The following is a 22,146-nucleotide window of genomic DNA, read 5'->3' on the forward strand; positions in this document are numbered from 1 at the left end:
TTGCTGAACAAAGAGACCTTGGAGTGCAGGTTCATAGCTCCTTGAAAGTGGAGTTGCAGGTAGATAGGATAGTGAAGGCAGCGTTTGGTATGCTTTCCTTTATTGGTCAGAGTACTGAGTACAGGAGTTGGGAGGTCCTGTTGCGGCTGTACAGGACATTGGTTAAAATCACTGTTGGAATATTGCATGCAATTCTGATCTCCTTCCCATCTGAAAAATGTTGTGAAACTTGAAAGGGTTCAGAAAAGATTTACAAGGATGTTGCCAGGGTTGGAGGATTTGAGCGATAGGGAGAGGCTGAACAGTCTAGGGCTGTTTTCCCTGGAGGCTGAGGGGTGACCTTATAGAGGTTTACAAAATTATGAGGGGCATGGATAGGGTAAATAGGCAATATTTTTTTCCCCTGGGGTCAGGGAGTCCAGAATTAGAGGGCATAGGTTTAGGGTGAGAGGGGTAAAAAGATATAAAAGAGACCTACGGGGGAACTCTTTCACACAGAGGGTGATACGTGTATGGAATGAGCTGCCAGAGGAAGTGGTGGAGGCTGGTACAATTGCAACATTTAAGAGGCATTTGGATGGGTATATGAATAGGAAGGGTTTGGAGGGATATGGGCTGGGTGCAGGCAGGTGGGACTAGATTGGGTTGGGATATCTGGTCGGCATGGACGGCTTGGACCGAAGGGTTTGTTTCCATGCTGTACATCTCTATGACTCTGAGTATTGAACTGGAGTATGGATTTAGGAAGCCCAATAAGGAAAGAAAATCTGATGAATTTACAAAGAGGCTGAGGGCAAAACCTTGGTACAAATTTTTCAACGAGTACATGTGCAACTTTGCTAAATGAAAATATTTCTTTTGCACAGGGTTAAAAGAATTGGCCATTAGTAAAAGAACTTCTAATTTTCAAGTGATTTCAAGTAATTTTCAAAATTACTCCCACAAGCCAGATTTTAAGTTGCAATTGTCAACACAGGTGGTGATTACAGGGTAAGCTTTATAATGCTGCCAAGACAGATATTTAATCGTGAACTCTAACAGAAGGGAAAAGAACCTGTACTGCATGTAGTAAATTAGTTATTAAAATGCCTACAATTTTAATTGTATTGTTGAAAAATCATTACTATGTTCTGAATGGGGAGTGATGTGGCTGGAGACAGAGCATAAGAAATAGGAGTAGATCAAGTGGCCCATCAAAACTGCTCAGTCATTCATGGCTGATCTTAAGTTTCAACTCCACTTTCCTGTGTATTTCCCATATCTGTAGATTCTCTGATACAAAAAAATCTTGTTGATCCCAGTCTTAATTTTATTTAACCTATGTGCTTCCACAACCCTTTGGAGTGTAGAACTCCAGGATTGACAACCCTCTGAGTGAAATAATTTCTTCTCATCTCATTTCTATATGATCAACTCCTTAACTCGAGAGTATAACTGTGTTTTAGGTCCTCTGACCATTGGAGCTGAAAATGTGTTGCTGGAAAAGCACAGCAGGTCAGGCAGCATCCAAGGAGCAGGAGATCGACGTTTCGGGCATGAGCCCTTCTTCAGGAGCCCATTCCTGAAGAAGGGCTCATGCCTGAAACGTCGATTCTCCTGCTCCTTGGATGCTGCCTGACCTGCTGCGCTTTTCCAGCAACACATTTTCAGCTCTGATCTCCAGCATCTGCAGTTCTCACTTTTTCCTCTCTGACTATTGGAGTCAATCTCTGAGTGTCTAGGCTATGAAACCACTTCAGAATCATGCACCTTTCAGTGTCATTCTCTCTTAGGCTTTTAAACTCAAAAGAACCAGAAGCGCGAGTTACATAACCTCTCATTGCAGGCCCATGTAATTTCTAAATGTAACTTTTGGAGAATCAAATGAGTTTTCACATTTTGCCACAAAATGGAAGCAGCTTTTTTTTCTAAGTAGATACACATACATTGAAATCAATGAGGGGGCAATGGAAATAGCTGCTCCTAAAAAAGGTAGACAAGACTTTTTTTTAAATGATAGCCATCAAACAGGATGATGGTGGAACTGACTGTCTTTTTGAAGAGATGAGACTTGTGGATTTCTGCAGCTTGCTACCAGAAGTCAATGTGGAAATACACAGAAGACTAAGTGAAAATGAAGTTCAAATGACACTGAAAAACTTGCCCAGGTAGCAGGGAAACTCCTGAAAACGAAGATGGTCTTTGAATTGAATCTTCTTGGTTATCTATCTGCTATGATTGTGGCATAAAGTATTTTGGTCGAGTTTATTACTTAATGGGGAAGTATGTTTCCTTTCATTTGGCATATTAGTTGTCTATTAATTAATGTTTAGTATATGTTGACTTTAGTTTGTTTCGGTAAATGTCTCCAAATGTGAAATTGTGGACTGTTGTTTCTTGGTTGCTGGGAAATGAACCTTTTTTTAAAAGTTGTTCTCTATGGGGATCATAGCATTTTAAAATAAATGATCAAAAGTGTGCTCAAAACAATAGATTTTTAAGGACTGTCATAAAGAAGGTAGTAGAATAGTAGAAAAGTATAAGTAGGGCATTCCAGAGCTTTGGGGCCCTCTCATCCAGGTGTCTGATAACTCCACTTATCCACAGTCCCCACCCCCGCTAAAGCCATTAGTTCTCCTCTAACCTCAACTCTGGGCCACAGCCCATCCTTAGTCTGTAGCCTTCTTTGGATTTCTCCTGTTTGACTGGAAACCATCAGTCTGACTCTTGGGCAGAGGGCTTACTTGTGATGTCACACGGTGGAGCTAAAATTGATTGGTGTGTGGGACAATTGGTGTGTGGGTTTTCTCATGCTTTCACAATCTCCCTACTCCCAGCAAATCAGGCAAGTTAAAATTCAGTCACAGAGGCCAAAGTTACTTTATAACTGTTAAATATTTAAGAATACCCTTACTTTGTGAAAGGTGCTAGAGAAATGTGAGATTGGAGAACCATTTTAGACAAGTAAATTCTAAACATAGGAAAATGCTTTGAGGTGAGCAATAAAGAAATGTTGCAAGTTTCATGGCAAGTTCCATCATACTTTAGTGGAGAACTTTCTATTTGAATAGTGATATCCTTTTTTTCCAAATTTGAACCAATCCTCTCAAACTAAGATTGGCACATTAAAACCCATTTCTGACACAATTCCTCACATCCTTTCAAAGCCTGATTAAATTTTCATATTTCACTTCTGCTGAGTTACAATATCTGCCATGAAACTGATTATTTTGACTCACGGTTTTGAACACATCATCATCAATTCTCAGCTCGTCAGAACTGTCTACATATGTAGTTTGCAATACTAAAAATAAATACTACATAGTCCAATACCACATTTCAGTCAGAAAAATGCACAATAATGTACCTTGAAAATTTCAATTTATTGCCTTAGCAACTACACAGCTGACACTCAGAAAACCGTAGATATGTCACAATGCAGTTTCACCATATTAAGTGACCATTGTCAACAAGTATCATTTTAAGCACTTCCAGTAAGAAAAATGAAATTTACATACAGTAGAAAAAGTCACATTCATTTTAGTAGGATCTGATACTGATGCAATAACTAAAAATGTATTATTTGGCATTACTTGAGTTTTCCATCACTTTGTCCAACCTATATAGATATACAGATGTAGAAATACAGAAATACTTAAAGGAATGATTAACTCAGTAAACAAATTTAAGGTTTTTATATCTGTTAGTATCAACCATACCATTCAGCAAACCAATACTTGGGCAGAATGTTAGTGTCAAATTACAATTTATAGTTACTATTTTTTTTAAATGGTATACATGAAACAATATTAGGTGGCACGAATTGATCTTATATTTAACCACATAATATCAGACTCTCAGTTTGGTTAATTATACAATTTTAGCTTGCCAACTTTCCAGAAATAACAACTTCAGTATTTTCATCATATTTTAAACACTAGTATAAAAAGGTTAAATAAAAAGTAATTGGTAAATTCAGGTGAAGATTTTTATAACTGCTTGTTAACCAAACTAGTTATATTTCTCAAAACAATAGATAAAATGAAAATTCAATAATTCCAATTATAGATTAGCTGTTTCTGCAATGCAAAATCTAAGGAGAACAAAAGTTTAGAAGATTTATGGTTACTTGCAATTACTTCCTGAAGATGTAGATTTTTTTTAAACAATTTCAGATTATTGTTTTCAAAATAAATTAAGGTAATTTTTTTTGTCCAAAAGAAATTAATGGAATTTGACACTTTTCAAATTAAGTTTCTAGCTAACCATAGTATAAAGGACTCCTAAGCAAAATGCCACTTCAGTCTTTGGCATCTATGATGGTGAATATTCACAACATGAACAGTTTAACAATAAAGTAAATCAATAATATAAATCTGAATGGCAAAAAAAAGCTGTTGAAATCTTCACAGGAATGCCAAGTTTTAGTTCTGACACTATAGAAATTAACTGGAACAAAACAAATTTAACCTATTAAAGTCTAAGTCAGAGTAGATCAAGTATCAGTTGAAATGTAAAGCAAAATAGTTGTAACCCAGATCACAAGGTTTAAGTGCAAAACCTCATTATGAGGTAAACTTTTCCCAAAATGCAACATTGAAACACAATTCCACACAGTGGCATTTTCAAAATGCTATTTTACCTGCTAACCTTTGGCTGGTGAACAGGATACTTGTGCATATTGAAATACCGAGCCAAGTAACATCCTTTTAAATTTCAATAATTATTCAAATTTTTGCACATCTATGCTACAAAATTTGTTATGCAGAATTGTGCTGTGAAAGATTTGAATAAAAAAAGCTTTTTTTTAGTTTGTCATATAAAAACATCAAACCTACATTTAACCCACACACTTGTCTTATTAACAATTTGTTTAGTGTTTCTTAAACTTAAAATTATATGTTTACAAGAAATTCATACTTTTAAAAATGAGATAAATCCTTGTTTTCATTGGATCAAAAATATAACTTTGATCTATTATCAGATTTTACCCATGTAGCTGCAATTAGCAAAGCTCCATATAAAGGCATGAGCCTATTTAAATTTGGGCCATAGGGAATCATGGCATTCTTCTTGGTCTATAACTCTGTCACTGAAATTTTTGTTTGAAAAAGGAAACACATAATTCCATTCAATTTGTTCTCAACTGCTGGATTTGATCATTTATAAAATTCATAAATGATTAATGAATGTAAACAAATTTAAACTGAGTGTGATCTGTTAAAACATATTTCAGTATTCAATTAGTTATTGAATTATCTTTGCATTATTTATGAATGGAAGTATTTTAATTTCTTTACATACCAGTGCATTTGTAAAAGCTTGAAGAAATGGGTTTTGAGACTTGTTCAGTTGACAGGAGAAGCAATATCTTACTCTTTTGAAAAACAAACAGCATGTGAACTGCATCTATTATAGTTAGTGTTATTAATATGCTTCACAGTTGTAGAGATCAGTAGTAGCTTGACACTTAGGAACATGCAAACTGAAAAATATACTACACAATTCAAGGTCAATTTGCAGAGAAAATATGTTAGTGATTGTATTTAATAATTATACACTGTTATAAAAATTGCTGATACTAAATATATGTCAGGTTACAAGTGAACCCTTCAGGGGAAGTTATTTTAACTGCATCAATGGAAAATTTACGTAGATTAGTTCGAAATTAAGCCCCAAATGTCTGGGGCAAAACAGAATAAAATTCCATCTTTTAGGATGCTACATACTGCTTAGCCAGTCAACAGTTCAGGGCTAAGACATTGGATAGAAATGTGAAAAATTACTGTTTGATACAGTTATAAAAAAGGGAGACTATTTTTCTTATTACAAACAGTTTTATGAACATTTATTTTGAATGCCATTTAATTTTTTTTATCTCACACTTAGAATTTCTTAGAATAGTGCCCTAAGAAAACATATTCCTTTTATAGCCTTTGGACAATTATATGTCATTCTAAATCTATTTTAAAAGTACCAGCAGTTTATTGCACCTATTTAAATATGTGGAATACCTACTAAAGGACAAGAATATTGAGCAGGTAATGGTCCTGAGTTGCTGGCAGGACCTAAATGCAGTTGAGGAACTATTAGGATTTTGCTAATGGAAAACTTATCAAAAATTAGTACGGAGGCCACACAAATTTGAATTACTACCAGTGGAACCAAGAGGGAAAATTATAACTTTTTTTTTGCCTTCACTGAGTCATTAGAGCATGGAATGTTTTAGTATAAATGGCTTTTATAAAATATATCAATCTTTTAAAGTAAACTGGTTTGAAATGATAAACATAGGGGAATGGAGGGAAAGTGTTGAAGAATGAGTTTTGAGTAAATTGTTTTGGTTGAAAAGGCTGCATATTCACGGACTCCATGCATCAAATAACTTTTTATGGCACCTCATATAGAAAAGGCAAACCAGCTATTCTGAAGTAGATAACTATAATTTGGGTACTTGTCCACTTAGTCATATATGTGGTATGCACAATAAATGTAGCTGATTCTTTGCATGCTGAAAGGGAAAGAGATATCCACAGCTAAAAACTATAATGTGAATTGAAGTTCCCTTGTGTCGTAATGTCATAAGATCAATCTTCTTGAAGTGACAAAAACTTTTTTTAAAAACAAAATATGGTTAGTTAGAAAGAGGATTGCATAAATAAGTTGTAAATTTGAATGTAATCCATTTCAGCACAATTGCAATGATCATTAAAAAAGCCATTACATTCTATATATTTCACTGCCAATTGTTAGCTTAAATGTTCAATCCATAATCCAATCAGGAAAAATAATCACACTTTTTGCTTCATTTCTTTTGACTGGATAAATGCAACTTTTTTTCAGATGAGTACATCTGCTAATAACAGGATAAGATGCATGCGTTTACCTGTCTGTTCAACATGCTAGAAAAGAACACTAATAAGAAAAATCTACTATGCACAGATTTATACAATACACAAATTTCAGGCAACCATCCTCTTCAGTGGCATATAATTACGCTAAGAGGCTCTTGCTTTGTTCCTCAATTTACTTACCACAGCTTTACCACAGATGCTGACTACTCCCCTCACTACAATGATTTTACTTTCTTGAGAGATCATCATCCAAAGATCATAAGGACAAGATGGCATATACTTTTCAAAAATTCCAATGCCAGTTTGTTCAAAAACTGAACATAGTAAGTTGCTTGTCAAGAAAATTTAACATTATCTTCTGTGAAACTAACTGCAAAGTTACAAACAGAAATAATATGAAATATAGCCTAACTATAGGCAGCCATCAGAAATGTAAATTCTTAAAAGAAATTTGTCTTGCCTTTCTTTCAAATTTGTCAAAGCAACAAAATTAGGGGTAAACAACACCTGTTTCAGAATTGATATCCCGTATAAATCAAGTTCCTGGCTGCAAACAAGTTGACAACACGCAACAATGCACTCATGTAAGTGAAATTTAGAAACATAGACAGATTAAATACAGAAAATGCCCATTATGTTTGAAATCATAAATACATTTTTGCTTTGGCAAAAGTTTTCCTAATTTTTGATTCTATTAATCTAATTGTTTAGTAAACATTTTATTGTTTCCCCTGCAGTAATCAATAGAATGGCATGGTCACTTGTAAAACCTTTAAATTTAAAGTACTAGGGTAATTTCCAATTCACAAAGCTGATCAGATGATACTGCAATATCAGGCATTTAATTTGACATTTAGGTAGTCAGCTTCTTTTTGATTTACACTGATGTTGTTGCTTTTGGAGTACATTACCAGGTGGATGGTTTGTTTAAATACCCCTCAAACACTTTCATCTTCTAACAGATATAGAAAGAGTATTCCACTTTGTAAACTTTTCACATTTTCTATGTGCAAACTGTACTGCATATTTTGTATACAATACAAGTTACATAATGCAGCAGAATTATTTTGGCAACACAGCAGCTCTGGTAGCAAATGACTAGAAGTCCTAGGTTAGCTTAAAAGTAAAACTGGTTCATCTATTTCATGGAATGGAATAGAGCTGGCTTGGCTCTCTCCAGAGTCTGAATCATAGGGGGCATCAGGTAGTTCCAAAAAACTGTAAGCTATCTGGTCATCTTCCAATTCTGATCTATCTTGGTGACTGGCATCTGAGTGTTCCTCTTCATCTATGTTATTGAAATCCTGTGGAATAAATAGCATCTCTGGGTAATTTCTGCTGACTAGGTCACTTGTCGTCTGCAGAGAAATTTTTCGAAAAGCTAGGAGATGCATGTGGGAGAACTTCACATATTTGTACCTTTTGAATCCTAAAGATTCAATGGCAGTTTTCCAGCTCTTAATCATATAAGCATGACGGTTTTGATGAGAAGAATCAGGGGTGATAATTAGGAGCAGACCATGGAGTGCAAGAAGTTCATGGGCTTTTTTACAGCAGATCCAACGTTGGTAAGGGGCAGGAAAGTAAGACAGCAAAAGTGAAAAAACAACAACATGAAACAGCTCTCCCGGAAGAGAGTCAATGGGATTTTTTAGCTGCCTGAGAAAAGCATTTATTGCATCTTGAGCAAGCTGGAGGGGCTGTTGCAGCTGAAGATTGAGGAAGTCACATTTGTATACGCTCTGAAAAACAAAAACAAAGATTATTAATTACAAGATTATTTCTTCACAGCCTAGCTATTGTGCATAAAATCTTGGGAAGGCATGTCACAAAAATATGTAACTGTCAGGTAATGAAATACAGTGTGCAATATATATATTATGTTAACATTTAGTAATAGTCTTACTGAATGGAGAAATTCAGGTCAGATGTTCATTTTGATGGACAATCTCTCTGCTATGATGAAAATGCCAGAAGAAGTTGGAAACCCCAAGCCCCACCACAAATACATCATCTCCCATTTTTGTGGGAATGGTCGGTTGTTCACACGTTCCCAAAGGCATTTAAATGTTCAGCTACCTCCAATGAAATGGGATTTTTGAGTCCCTGGAGTGTGGAACCCTGAGAATCGGGATTAGACTACGTAAAAGCAGGTCTGTTCGCAGTGCATTTCTTTTGGAAAGTTAAGGTACTGGAGCAATTTTGAGGGAGGTAAGCTGCCCTTGAGGGGGGTAAGACATTAACTTGGATTGTGAAAAATAGCATGATTGCATAGAAAGTGTATTTTTAAAATTAATTTATTGGATGTGCTGGTACATAATTCAATATCAGTTCCATCTCTTGTTGGGGATGGTCACTGCCTGGCATTTTTGTGCCGCAAATGTTATTTGCTACATATCCACCTCAGGCAGTGTTGTTGTCCAAGACTTGCTGAGGAGTACTTCATCAGCATACATTCCTACTTAAAAAAAACTGTTGATATGATGTTGGCCTATTTCAAATCCCTAGTTGCCTAAGTCTCCCCAAAAGGTTCAGGTGGGCACACGATTTGCTGAGTTGACATAGAGGCTATAATGAACCGTCGGGTTGACTGGAAGGATAGCAGTATGAAAGATCACGGAGGGAATGTGTATAGATGGGTATGGGTAGGGTTGGCAGCATAATGGCTCAGCACAGCTGCCTCATAATACCGGGTTCGAATCCAGCCTCTGGTGATGGTCTGTGTGGAGCTTGCACATTGTCCACGTCTGTACGGGTTTCCTCTGGGTGCTCCACCCACAATTCAAAGACGTGCAGGTTAGGTGAATTGGCTTGAGTGTTCCAGGATGTGTAGGTTAGATCCATTAGTCAGGGGTAAATATAGAGTAATAGGGTAGGGGAATGGGTCTGGGTGGATTACTCTTTGGAGTGGACCTGATGGGCCAAATGGCCTGTTTCCACACTGTAGGGATTCTATAATTCTATGTACTTTCTAGGTGAAGGTAGGTGGAGGGTATTTGGTGGCATGGTGGGATGAGAGCAGTGAGGGAAGGAGGCAATGGACGAAGGAAGGACATTTTATATTTTAGTCTTTATACTTTGAACAAATTGCAGGCGAACCTTGGAAGGCTTTTTGCCGAACCTGCTTTGGGAATTGGCAGCCTCCTTCGCTCTTCATGGATCATTTGGTCCAACTCCCAAATCAACCTGCCACCTTGGGCTGAAAATACAAAGTGCAGGCTGTAATTTTTAAAGGTGGGCTTTACCTGCCCCTCTGCTCCCAATCCAGGTGGTCACAAAATCAAGACCATGGTGCCAGATCATGTATGGAAAAAGGCCATAAAGAATTATTAATGTGAATAAATGCTATTTGCAAGAATGAGCTTCTCTTGAATTTTTGTTAATGAATAGGTAATATTGAAGAATCTGAAATATCTTCTTTGGTGTTCCATTTTAATCATTTAATACATGTGCCACTCAAGCCTCAGTCTAGGTTGACAAATGAGAGCGTGGTTGAGGATAGAGACCTGACATATTTTTATGATAAATATATGATTTCTTATCACACTTTCTTATGATCAGTAGTGATTTCAAATGGACGGAATTATTAGATTTCAAGAAAGTAGCAATATTAGTTTTCTCTTTGTCTACCTTCTGTTACGGTCATATCTGTAGGTCAATCCATTTGTATAAAAAATTGCCCTCATCATTTCAATGCAGTCTGTGCGTATAATATGGGAAGAAATCCGTAAAAACAACAGAGCATGAACTTGCTGGATTATATACATGTAAAGCAAAACACATTGTCCAAGATATCAGCCAATTCAGTCACTTCAAGACTCATGGCAGAATCTTCTGATCCTGAGCAGAGATTAGATTAGATTAGATCATCCCCAAATTGAGTGAAAGCCAACAATAATTAAGACTTGATGGCAAACAATTTTAGAACAAAGTTCTTTTTTAATCTTACTTGCCAGTATACGTAAATCTTAGCATATTGCAACTTGTGTATATGCAACTCTTAGATTATGCTTCAGACAGCCATATTTAGGATGTTTAAAATAGTTGTAAAACAGGTTTTGCATTATTACAAATATTTTAAGAATGATGAATTTAGTACCTACAAATATAAAACTTCGATCAAATTTGGAATGTGTTTAAAAGTTTAAAATTAGTCTACATTAATGTTTTTACCTTCTTTCGCACTTATGAACTGTAAGCTATGTAATTCCTCGTGGTTACTTACTGCTCACCTGGATGAGCAGGTGCAGGTTGCTTTGCCAACCGACTTCGATCTACTGCTTCTGATTGCTGTTCAAATTTGTGTGGTCGTCCTCTCTTTAAATGCTTCCTAACTCACTAATACACAGCCCACAATCCCTCCCCATTCTGTGCTGGTGGAACCTATGCAAGGAGGGCAGTTTACTCTTTAGCTGGATTGAGTTTAATATTCTATTTACTAGCACCTTCGTAAGTCAGAGTGATGATCAGGGAATTCTCTGGAATTTTTTTATTTGTTCATGAGATGCAAATGTCACTGGCTAGACCAGCATTTATGGCCACTTCCTAGTTGCCCTAAAGAAGCGAGCTGCTTTTCTGATCTACTGAAATCCTTCCACAATGCTGTACGGAAGGGAGTTTGAGCATTTTGACCCAGCAATAGTGAAAGAATGGCAATACATAAAAAGATAGCTGTTTTGGGAAGTAGAACAGCTGTAAATGAAAGTGCAAAGCAACAGAAATAAAATTCTCAAATGTCAAAATAGTGTTTTAAAAAAATAATGGCACTCTACTTGAATCCACATAGCATTCTCAACAAGATAGTACTAATAAATGTAAAAAGGTATGATTTAATTCCTATTATGGAGGTATGGCTGCAGGATGACTATGACGAGGAAGTGAGTATTAAAGGATATTCAACATTTAGGAGGGACAAGCAAAGAGAAAATGAGGTGGGGTAGTTCTAGTAGTAAAAGATAAAATCCTTGATCAGAAGAACAGGATGTAGAATTCATTTGGGAGGAACTAAAACATTAATGGCAGCAAATATGGTAGGAGTGGTAATATATAGCTGCCATGTATCAGCAAATTACAGTTGCATATAGCAAGGGAAATATAGTGAGGACTGCAGATACTGGAGATCAGAGTCCAAAAGTGAGATGCTGGAAAGCACAGCTGATCAGGCAGCATCCAAGGAGCATGAAGAGTTTATGCTCGAAACATCGATTCCTCTGCTCAAATGCTGTCTGACTGGCTGTGCTTTTCCAGCACCACACTTTTCGACTCTGATATATAGACTGGTTAAATCTGACAGCACCAATACTGAGAAGGCAGAATTTTTGGAATGTGTCTGATACTGTTTTCTACAGCATATGTTGAAGAACTGACTAGTGTGCAAACTATCTTTGATCGATTATGTAATGAGAAAGGGCTAATTAGGAATTTCATGAAAGAATCTTTAGGGAATATTATGGTTGAATTTTTAATTAAGTTGGAAAGAGATGTAACTAAGGTCTTAAATCTAAACAAAGCCAATTATGAAGATATGTGGAGGAAATTGGCTGTGATGAGATTGAAAGAATATATCAATTGGTTTGAGGCCAGCATTTATTGCCCATTCCTAATTGCATTAAGACGGCATTAAGAGTCAACCACATTACTGTGGGTCTGGATTCATATGTAGGCCATATCAGGGCAGGATGGCAGTTTCCTTCCCTCAAAGACATTAGTGAACCAGATGAGTTTTGCCTGACAATTGACAATGGATTCATGGTCATCATGTGACGCCCAAGTGCAGATTATTATTGAATTCAAATTCCACTTGAGTACAGGAGCAAATAAATTTTGCTTCAATTGTATATACAGCGCTGGTCCATTTCTAAAAGAAGACATTCTTGCCATTGAAACAGTGGAGGTTCATAAGACTGAATCCTATTCGGGGGAGACTAATTGAGGAGAATTTTTTGGAATTTATTTGTTCATGGAATGTGGCATGGCTTGCGAGTATTGCTTTAAAAGTGATTTCAGGGATGTGGGCGACACTGGTTGGACCAGCATTTCCTGCCAATACTTAAGATGAGCTGCCTTCTTGAACTGCTGCACTCCATTTGGTATAGATACTACCACAATGTCAACATGTGTCCAGAAATCCCAGAATTTCTTCATATTACCCAATGAACACACACTGAAGTCAATACGGTGAAATTCCATTAATTTGCCTGTGTTTTTCTTGCAGTTTCTGTTCTAATGGCAACAGCACAATGCATTAATAATTTAATACACATTGCAGAGATTACATCCAATATATTATCAGGAAATTATTTTCTTGTGAACAAAGATATCGAGGATCCACACCATCAAGATAAAGCATAGAGATAACGCAGTTGTGAAATGATAAACCAAGAGTGCATTGTACAATTTGTCAAAAGGTGCCAAGTGATATGATACTTTAAATATATACAGTGAAACATCAGATTTTATTTGACATGATATCCCAAACTACTGTGAAATGAAAATGCAAATAAGAAAAATAATGTGCTCAAGTTTAGGACTGAAGAATGTTACTATTCAAAACTTTCCAAACTAAAAACACTTGGAGCTAGCTTTTACCCTTGAGGATGATGTAGCTTCAGCCTGAAAATACCAAAATAAATTGGTAATCATAAATGTAAAGAGTAGACTAAGAGGAGAAAATCCCATAGCATATTTGATAAAAATTCAGTAAAATGGAAATAGCCATTTGAATGGAGTATGTTTACTCCTGTTTGATTATCTGATGGCTCTAGGACACTGAAATTTTTGTTTGTGGACCACAATTCAAAGAAATTAGCTGCTTCAGTATCACTCTTCCCTATTCCCTCCAAGTTCATCTCCTTTACCATCCCAGTTCTAATACTAAATATGACCATGTCAACAAAGACAGGAAACATTTACTTCATTCTTATTTTCTTCAGTATCATGTTGTGAAATATTTTTGACTATTTATCTTGATGCTTCAGTCTCAAATTATGTGTTGGTTATGTCGTAAAGCTCTATTCATGTTTACGTGTTACCCAAAGTCTTCTGCATTACTGTTTACATGCTGCCAGAGAAACAAAACCAGATTCTTAATCTATTTACACGTCAGTTTAAACTTAGTTAACTTTAAAATACCAAATTTGGTAACAGTCAAGGAATGTTTTAGTGGTAAGCTGAAGAAATGTCTCCCTCATTTCCATTTTAAATTGACCCCCACTAATTCTAAGGCTGTGCCCAAGGGTCCTAGTATTCCCACCTGATGGAAACAAATTCCCAGCGTCCACTCTTTCTTAGCTATGCATTATCTTGTAAGTTTCTATTAGATCTCCCCTCAACCTTCTAAACTTTAATGAATACAATCCTAGGATCCTCAGCTGTTCATCGTATGTTAGGCCTACCATTCCAGGGATCATCCATGTGGATCTCCGCTGGACACGTCCAGTGCCAATGTCTTTTCTGGAGGTGTGGGGCCCAAAATTGGACACAATATTCTAAATGGGGCCTAACCAGAGCTTTATAAAGTCTCAGTAGCACATCGCTGTTTTTACATTCCAACCCTCTTGAGATAAATGACAAAATTACATTTGTTTTCTTAATCACGGACTCAACCTGCAAGTCAACCTTTACAGAATCCTGGACTAGCACTCCTAGATCCCTTTGTACTTTGGCTTTAGTGATTTTCTCACCGTTTAGAAAATAGTCTGTCCCCATATTCATTTTTCCAAAGTGCAAGACCTCGCATTTGCTCACATTGAATTTCATCAGCCATTTCTTGGACCATTCTCCTAAACTATAAATCTTTCTGCAATCTCCTCCTCCTCCTCAGAACTACCTGCCTGTCTGCCTAATTTCATATCATCAGCAAACTTCACCAGAATGCTGCCAGTCCCTGCATTCAGATCATTAATATATAGTGAACAGCTGCAGCCCCAACAATGAACCCTGCGGGACACCACTTGTCAGTAGCTGCCATTCCGAAAAAGAACCTTTTATCCCAACTCTCTGCCTTCTGTCAGACAGCCAATCCTCAATCCATGCAGTAGCTCACCTCGAACACCATGGGCCCTCACCTTACTCAGCAGCCTCCCGTGAGGCACCTTATCAAAGGCCTTTTGGAAGTCTAGGATTTCCCTGGTCTAACTTACATGTTACCTCTTCAAAGAATTCTAACAGGTTTGTTAGGTACGACCTCCCCTTACTAAATCCACGCCGACTTGTTCTAATTCGACCCTGCACTTCCAAGAGTTTAGAAATCTCATCCTTAGCGATGGATTCTAGAATTTTACCTACAACCGAGGTTAGGCTAATCGGCCTATAATTTTCCATCTTTTGTCTTGATCCTTTCTTGAACAAGGGGGTTTCAATAGTGATTTTCCAATCTGGGCTTTCCCTGACTCCAGTGATTTTTGAAAGATTACAACCAACACCTCCGCTATTTCTTCAGCCACCTCCCTCAGAACTCTAGGATGTTGCCCATCGGAGCCAGGAGATTTATCAATTTTTAGACCTTTTAGCTTTTCTAGCACTTTCCCCTTTGTAATGACTATCATACTCAACTCTGCCCCTTCACTCTTCTTAATTGTTGGGATATTACTCATGTCTTCCACTATGAAGACTGACACAAAGTATTTATTAAGTTCATCAACTATTTCCTTATCTCACATTACTAGCCTTCCTGCATCAGTTTGGAGCGGCTCAGTTTCTACTTTTGCCTCTTATTTGTTTCTTATGTATTGAAAGAAACTTTTACTATCATTTCTAATATTACTGGCCAGCTGACCCTCATATTTGATCTTCTCTTTTCTTAATTCTCTCTTTGTTATCCTCTGTTTGTTTTTGTAGTCTTCCCAATCTTTTGATTTCTTAGTGCTCTTAGCCACTTTATAGGGTCTCTCTTTTTCTATGAAACATTTCCTGATTTCCTTTGTCAGCCATGGCTGTCTAATCTCCAACAACTCCCCATCAACACCATCCCAAGATAATCTTTCTTTTCTTTCGGATGAATCTCTGTACTGTGTCCTCAATTGCACCCAGAAACTTCTTCCATTGTTGCTGTGCTGTCTTCCTCACTCGGCTCTCTGTTTCCAGTCAATTTTCATCGGTTCCTCTCTCAGGCCCCTGTAATTACTATTGTACCAATGTCCCATGAAATGGAATCTCTCTTTGCCTAACCAATCTCTTAGCCACATGTTTACTTCCCTAATTTTCTTATCGCTATGCCAATCAGCATGTGGCTCGGGCAGTAATTCAGAAATTATGACCCTCGACCTGTTCTTCAATTTCCTTTCTAGTGCTCATTACTCCCCAAACAGGTCTACCTTCCTAGCCTTGCCTTTGTTGTTTGTGTCAACATGGACCACAACAACTGAATCCTCTCCCTCCCACTCCAATATCCTTTCAAGCCAGTCGGAGATGTCCTGCACCTTGGGACTGGGCAGACAACACACCATGCGGGACTCCTGATCCGGCTCACAAAGGGTACTATCTTTCCCCCTAATTATACAATCCCCTATAACAGCTACTTGTGTTATGGCACCTCCTCTTGAATGGCCATCTGCTCCATGGTGCCATGGTCAGTTGGTTCTTCCTGTCCACAGCCCTTTTCCTCATCCATACAGGGAGCAAAAATCTCATACCTATCGGACAAGGTCAAGGATTGAGGCTCCTCCACTCCTGAACTCAAAATCCCCCTACCGGCCTTACTTACAGTCACACCCTGTTGTTCCTGATCACTAACTGAATTTGAATTACTTAATCTACCGGGTGTGACTGCCTCCTGAAACAAAGTGTCCGGGTAATTCTCCCCCTCCCGAATTTGCTGCAGAGTTTGAAGCTCAGATTCCAGATCTTGTTACATCCCTCCAATCAGAGAACACATTGCTTATACCTAAATCCTGTCTCTTACCTCCGAACCAATTACTAGTCTGTGTAATAAAATTACATCTAATTCTGAGAGATGTAACTTTTGTTATTAATATCTTGTGTAAAATCCTATCAAAGGCCCCCTGCAAATTCATACAGGCAATACCCATTGACATCCCACAATCCACCATGCAAGTATCACCTTATAAATTTAACTAGTTTAGGCAACCTTAGCCTATCAAACACAAATCCATGCTGATCCTCTTTGATCATCTCATACTTATCCAAGTGGTCAATCACGGTGAGGATAAAGTGAAACAACCTCTTCAAAATTAAAATTAAACTGACAGGCCTCTTACCCGATTTTTTTTTCCCTTCGTTTTAAACAATTGTAGTGAAATTTGCAAATTTCCAATCCAAAGACAATTTCTGAATCAGGATAAAACTGGAAAATTCCAGTTATACTTGTGCAATTTTCCTACCTGTTTCTTTAAATATTCTGAGTTGCAAATTATCAGATTCTGGAGATTATTTTACAACATCATTGCTCTTCTTATCTTAAATCTATCAAGATCATTGTCTTAATATATGTTTAAGTTTCCTTCTATTGCTGGTATTTTGTTCTGTATCTTCACTACGCAAACAAGGTACTCTTTAATAAGTCTGCCATTTACTTCTATTACTACATATTGCATGCATGAGTCTTTAATGAGTCCAAATTTCCTTTTCTCATTTGTTCTTCATTTTTTTAAAAAAACTTTTTCCTTTAGCTTAGCCTTCCCTTTCAAGCTTTCTCATTCCTTTCTTTTGTCTGGCATTATTTTTTATATATACCTGTAGTTGTTGCTTTCCCCAAGTCTTGCCTTTTATGTTTAACATAGTATTTATCTCTTGTTATGGTTACTTACCATACCAACATGATTATTTTAATACTTCCAATTAGTTGTTGTGAAGTAAATGCACAAATACAAGAGTAAGCTAGCAGATAACATACAAACTGATTATAAAAGCTTCTATATCTTTGTGAAGAAAAAAACTAGTGAAGATAAACATCGGTCCAAGATGATCAGAAACTGCGAAGTTATATTAGAGAACAACGGGATGGCAGACTAACTAAACCTATATTTTGGTTCTGTCTTCACAGAGGACGACACAAAATACAGAGGAACACATAGTCTAGTGTGAGAGAGATGAATTTAAGGACATCAGTATTAGTAGGAAATGATATTGGGGAAATTGATGGGATTAAAGGCCAATAAATCCCAAGGACTCAATAACGTACATCCCAGAATATTTAAAGAAGTGACTCTAGAAATGGTGGATATGTTGGCGATCATCTTGCAAGACACTGGAACTGTTCCTATGGATTAGAAGATAGCTAATGTAACCCCATTATTTAAAAAGGGAGGTAGAGAGAAAACAGGGAATTATAGATGAGTTAGTTTGACTACTGGGTAATTGGGAAAATGCTAGAGTTCATTATAAAAGATTTAATAGCAAAGCACTTGGAAAATAGTCACAGGATAGGACAGGGTCAGCATGGATATATGAAAGGGAAAACATGCTAGACAAATGTATTGGAACTTTTTGAGGATGTAACTAGTGGAGTTGATAAACGGAAACCAGCAGATGTGGTTTTAGAAGGCATTTGCTAAGATCCCACAAAAGAAATTAGCATATAAAATTAAAATGTGTGGGAGCAGTATAGGTTCATGGATAGAAAACTGATTGACAGAGAGGGAAAGATAGAATAGAAATAGAGGTTATTTTCCGAGTGGCAGCCTGTGACCAATGGGATACCACATGGATCAATGCTTGGACCCTAGATATTCACAATATATATTAATGATTTAGATATGGGAACTAAATGTAATACACTATCTCCAAGTTTGCAGACATTGCAAAGCTGGGTGGGAAAGTGAAATGTGAGGAAGATCCACCGATGCTTTACAAAGGTTACACCAAATGGAAGATTGCAAAACCAGGATGTCAAACTTCTGTCTTTACCTAAGAGGAGGATCTGACCCAGAAGAAAGCATTTGTAATGGTCAATGCCCAGCTATAAGCACGTTTCAAAGCTATGCTGCTTTCTGACTTTGACTATCGACATGGCTGGATTCAACAAAAAAAAATCTGCAAAAGCATGATCCTGCTAGAATGCACATTTGACATCATCAGCATAAAGGGTTGACGAACTTGAAACTCAAATTATATCCAGCAGAAATTATATATTTTAAAATCTTTTAGCCCTACTTTAAAAAAAAAGACATTGCACTTGTAGACAGCTCTGCTCGCAAAGCTGACTGAATTCCTGGACTGAATTGATTCCCACAATCCTTTCCACAAATTGTACCCATTTAAAGATCTTCATGAAGGCTCTTAGACAGAAACAGCATCTTCTTAATAGTTTTTGATGATAATCAACTACAAAATAGTTACTATCTAAAATTACTTAAAATTAAAATCTTAAACTACTAAATAGGTCACCAAAGTTGAATAAGAATATTTTCAGTTGTTTAAAATGTGGCTCAACATGTGGTGGACAAGATTAAAAATGCAGATTTATTGTATTAATAAAATTGCAAAAGATTGCCACTTTTAAAAATAAAGGAAAAATTTGAAATGCAGAAACTGTAATGTAACACTGCTCTATTATGCTCATTGTGTTTGGTCATAGAGATATGAGTTTGAATGGAAACTTGGGCAAAAAAAAAGCTTGAGAAAATTCACAATTATGAGTGCAATTTGATTACAACCAAAACGATAATTCTTTGGATTATAGACTTTACCTTTGCATCTGAACTTCATTCAAAACCACTGCTCACTGCCCTAGCATGCCATTTGGATTATTGTGCATTGATTAATTAGTATAATTTGCCACTACACTCAATGTGCACTCATCTAATTTGAACCTCTTGGATAATATCCTTTCTTCCCTGTGATTCCTAAAGTTATAAACAAGAATAATTACAACTCTAATCTCTGTGGAACTTCATGGTCAGCACTTCCATTGTGAAAATTATCTTCACACCATCAGTCTTTGCTGTGTACCTTTCAGTTTATAAATTTAACTTAAAGCTTTACCACTATCCTTTGAGCACTCTTATTGTGACTTAGGTTATTTGGGGCACGGTCAAATAGCTTTCTGAAATCCTCTGAACAGTTAATGAGCATGCACTGTCTTATCCTTATCAATCACATTTGCAGTTCCTTCAGAAAACTAGTTGATCAAAATCATAGAGTCATAGTGATATACAGCATGGAAACAGACCCTTATGTCCAACTTGTCCATGCCGACCAGACATCCCAACCTAACCTTGTCCCATTTGCCAGCACTTTACCCATATCCCTCTAAACCCTTTCTATTCAGATACCCAGATGCTTTTTAAATGTTGCAATTGTACCAACTTCCACCACTTCCTCTGGCAGCTCTTTCTATACACGTTCCACCATCTGTGTGAAAAGTTGTCCCTTTTATATTTTTCCCTTCTCACCCTAAACCTATGCCCTCTAGTTCTGGACTCCCTGACCCCAGGGAAAAGACTTGTCTATTTATCCTATCCGTGCCCCTCATGATTTTATAAACCTCTAAGGTCACCCCTTAGCCTCCGACGCTCCAGGGAAAACAGTCTCAGCCTATTCAGCCTCTCCCTATAGCTCAAATCCTCCAAGCCTTGCAACATCCTTGTAAATCAATTCCTATTTTCTAAACATCTATGCTATGCTCCAGTCTTCCAAACAATTGCTTATGTCTAATCTATGTTCATTTCTAAAGTACTATGTATATGTATATTTATATAACGTACCTCCACTGCAGGTACAATGTCAATGCCAACAGCTAGGAATTCATCAAACTTCAAAAATGGATTAAAGCAGCTTCCAACATCCAGTAATCTGATCTTTCCTGAAAAACATACCAAACTGGAAAAGAAAATGGTTACAGTCAAATGATTAAAGCCAATAAGACTGAACATCATAATGTTAGGATACATCAAGTCACATAGACATACTGAATGGGTTGACACAAAGAAAGTACAAAGTTAGGTATAAAATATTTTATAAACAGATTTTAAATAAATTTTCCTTGTCCATCAAAGTAAAATTCACAGTGAATTGGAGCTCTACATTTGCTAAAAAGCCTCAGTTTTCAAAGAAGTACATTATTCTGTGTGCAAAGCTAGACAGTATCAGATGGTTAATTAAAACAAAACAGAAAATGCTGGAATTACTCAGCAGGTCGGGCAGCATCTATGAAGAGACAAACTAAGTTAATAGGTGGAATGTTCCATTTTGGATCTTAATTATGGCACTGAGCATATTAAGTATTGTCACTTGCATGATATCATGGTTTTCAATTTATTATTTATACACGTGAGTGGAGTAGTGAATCTCATGGGACTGGCACACAGAGCATTCTCATTTGCAGTGGGACCTTCTGGATTTGAAGGTCTGAGCACCATACATAAAGGTTTCCTAGACAGCATTTTGCTTGGTGTAAGCCTGCAGTTGATTGCCCTGTGTCCTGGAGATAAAACATAGAACACAGAACTATACAGCATAGGAATGGGCCCTTCAGCTCTCAATTTTGTGCTGAACATGACACCAAATTAAACCAATTCCCTCCATTGCTTGCATATTGATGTGCTTATCTAAAAGTCTCTTAAATGCCCCTAATGTTTCTGCCTCCACCACCACACCTGGCAGGACATTCCACACTCCTACCACACACAGTGTAAAAACCTTGCCCCTTACATCTCCTTTGAACTTCCCCCCCTCTCACCTTAAATGCATGAAGCCTGGTGTTAGACATTTCAACTTGGGAAAAAAAGATTCTGACTATGAACATAGAATCATAGAATCCCTACAGTGTGAAAGCAGGTCATTCAGCCCATCGAGTCCATCGTGAAGAGCAGCCCACTCCCTGCGCCCCCACGACCCTGCATTTTCCACGGTTAATCCACATAGTTTGCAGGGATGTGCAGGCTATGTGGCAATTTACCATGGCCAATCTACCTAACCTGCACATTTTTTGGACTGTGGGAGGAAACTGAAGCATCCAGAGAAAACCCAAGCAGACATGGGGAGAATGTGCAAACTCCACACAGACAGCAGCCCGAGGCTGAAATTGAACCTTGATCCCTGGTGCAGTTCGGCATCAGCTTCCTAATCACTTACTGTAGTGTGCTCAGGATGTGTATATATACTCAAAAAGCTCAAGCACTGAACACAAAACAATGTATTTGGAAAGGCAAAGATTGATTTGAGATAAAAATGTATTGCTGGAGAAGCGCAGCAGGTCAGGCAGTATCAAAGGAGAAGGAGAATCGACGTTTCGGGCATAAGCCCTTCTTCAGGAATGAGGAGGGTGTGCCAAGCAGGCTAAGATAAAAGGTAGGGAGGAGGAACTTGGGGGAGGGGTGTTGGGAATGCGATAGGTGGAAGGAGGTTAAGGTGA

General features: G+C 37.3%; 1 protein-coding gene across 3 annotated transcripts in view; it reads right to left on the reverse strand.

Moving 5' to 3' along the window:
• Window positions 1–22,146, reverse strand: part of tmem168b (transmembrane protein 168b) — a 171,876-nt gene that overhangs the window by 47,055 nt on the left and 102,675 nt on the right. For all 3 annotated transcript variants that reach the window (XM_043709525.1, XM_043709526.1, XM_043709527.1), the window contains exons 4-5: window positions 20,498–20,612; window positions 8,253–8,575 (exon numbers count right to left, since the gene is read on the reverse strand). In XM_043709525.1, the coding sequence (XP_043565460.1) occupies window positions 8,253–8,575; window positions 20,498–20,612 (438 nt within the window). The remainder of the gene's footprint in view (window positions 1–8,252; window positions 8,576–20,497; window positions 20,613–22,146) is intronic.

Source organism: Chiloscyllium plagiosum, chromosome 19, assembly GCF_004010195.1.
Source record: "Chiloscyllium plagiosum isolate BGI_BamShark_2017 chromosome 19, ASM401019v2, whole genome shotgun sequence".
Lineage (NCBI taxonomy): Eukaryota > Metazoa > Chordata > Chondrichthyes > Orectolobiformes > Hemiscylliidae > Chiloscyllium > Chiloscyllium plagiosum.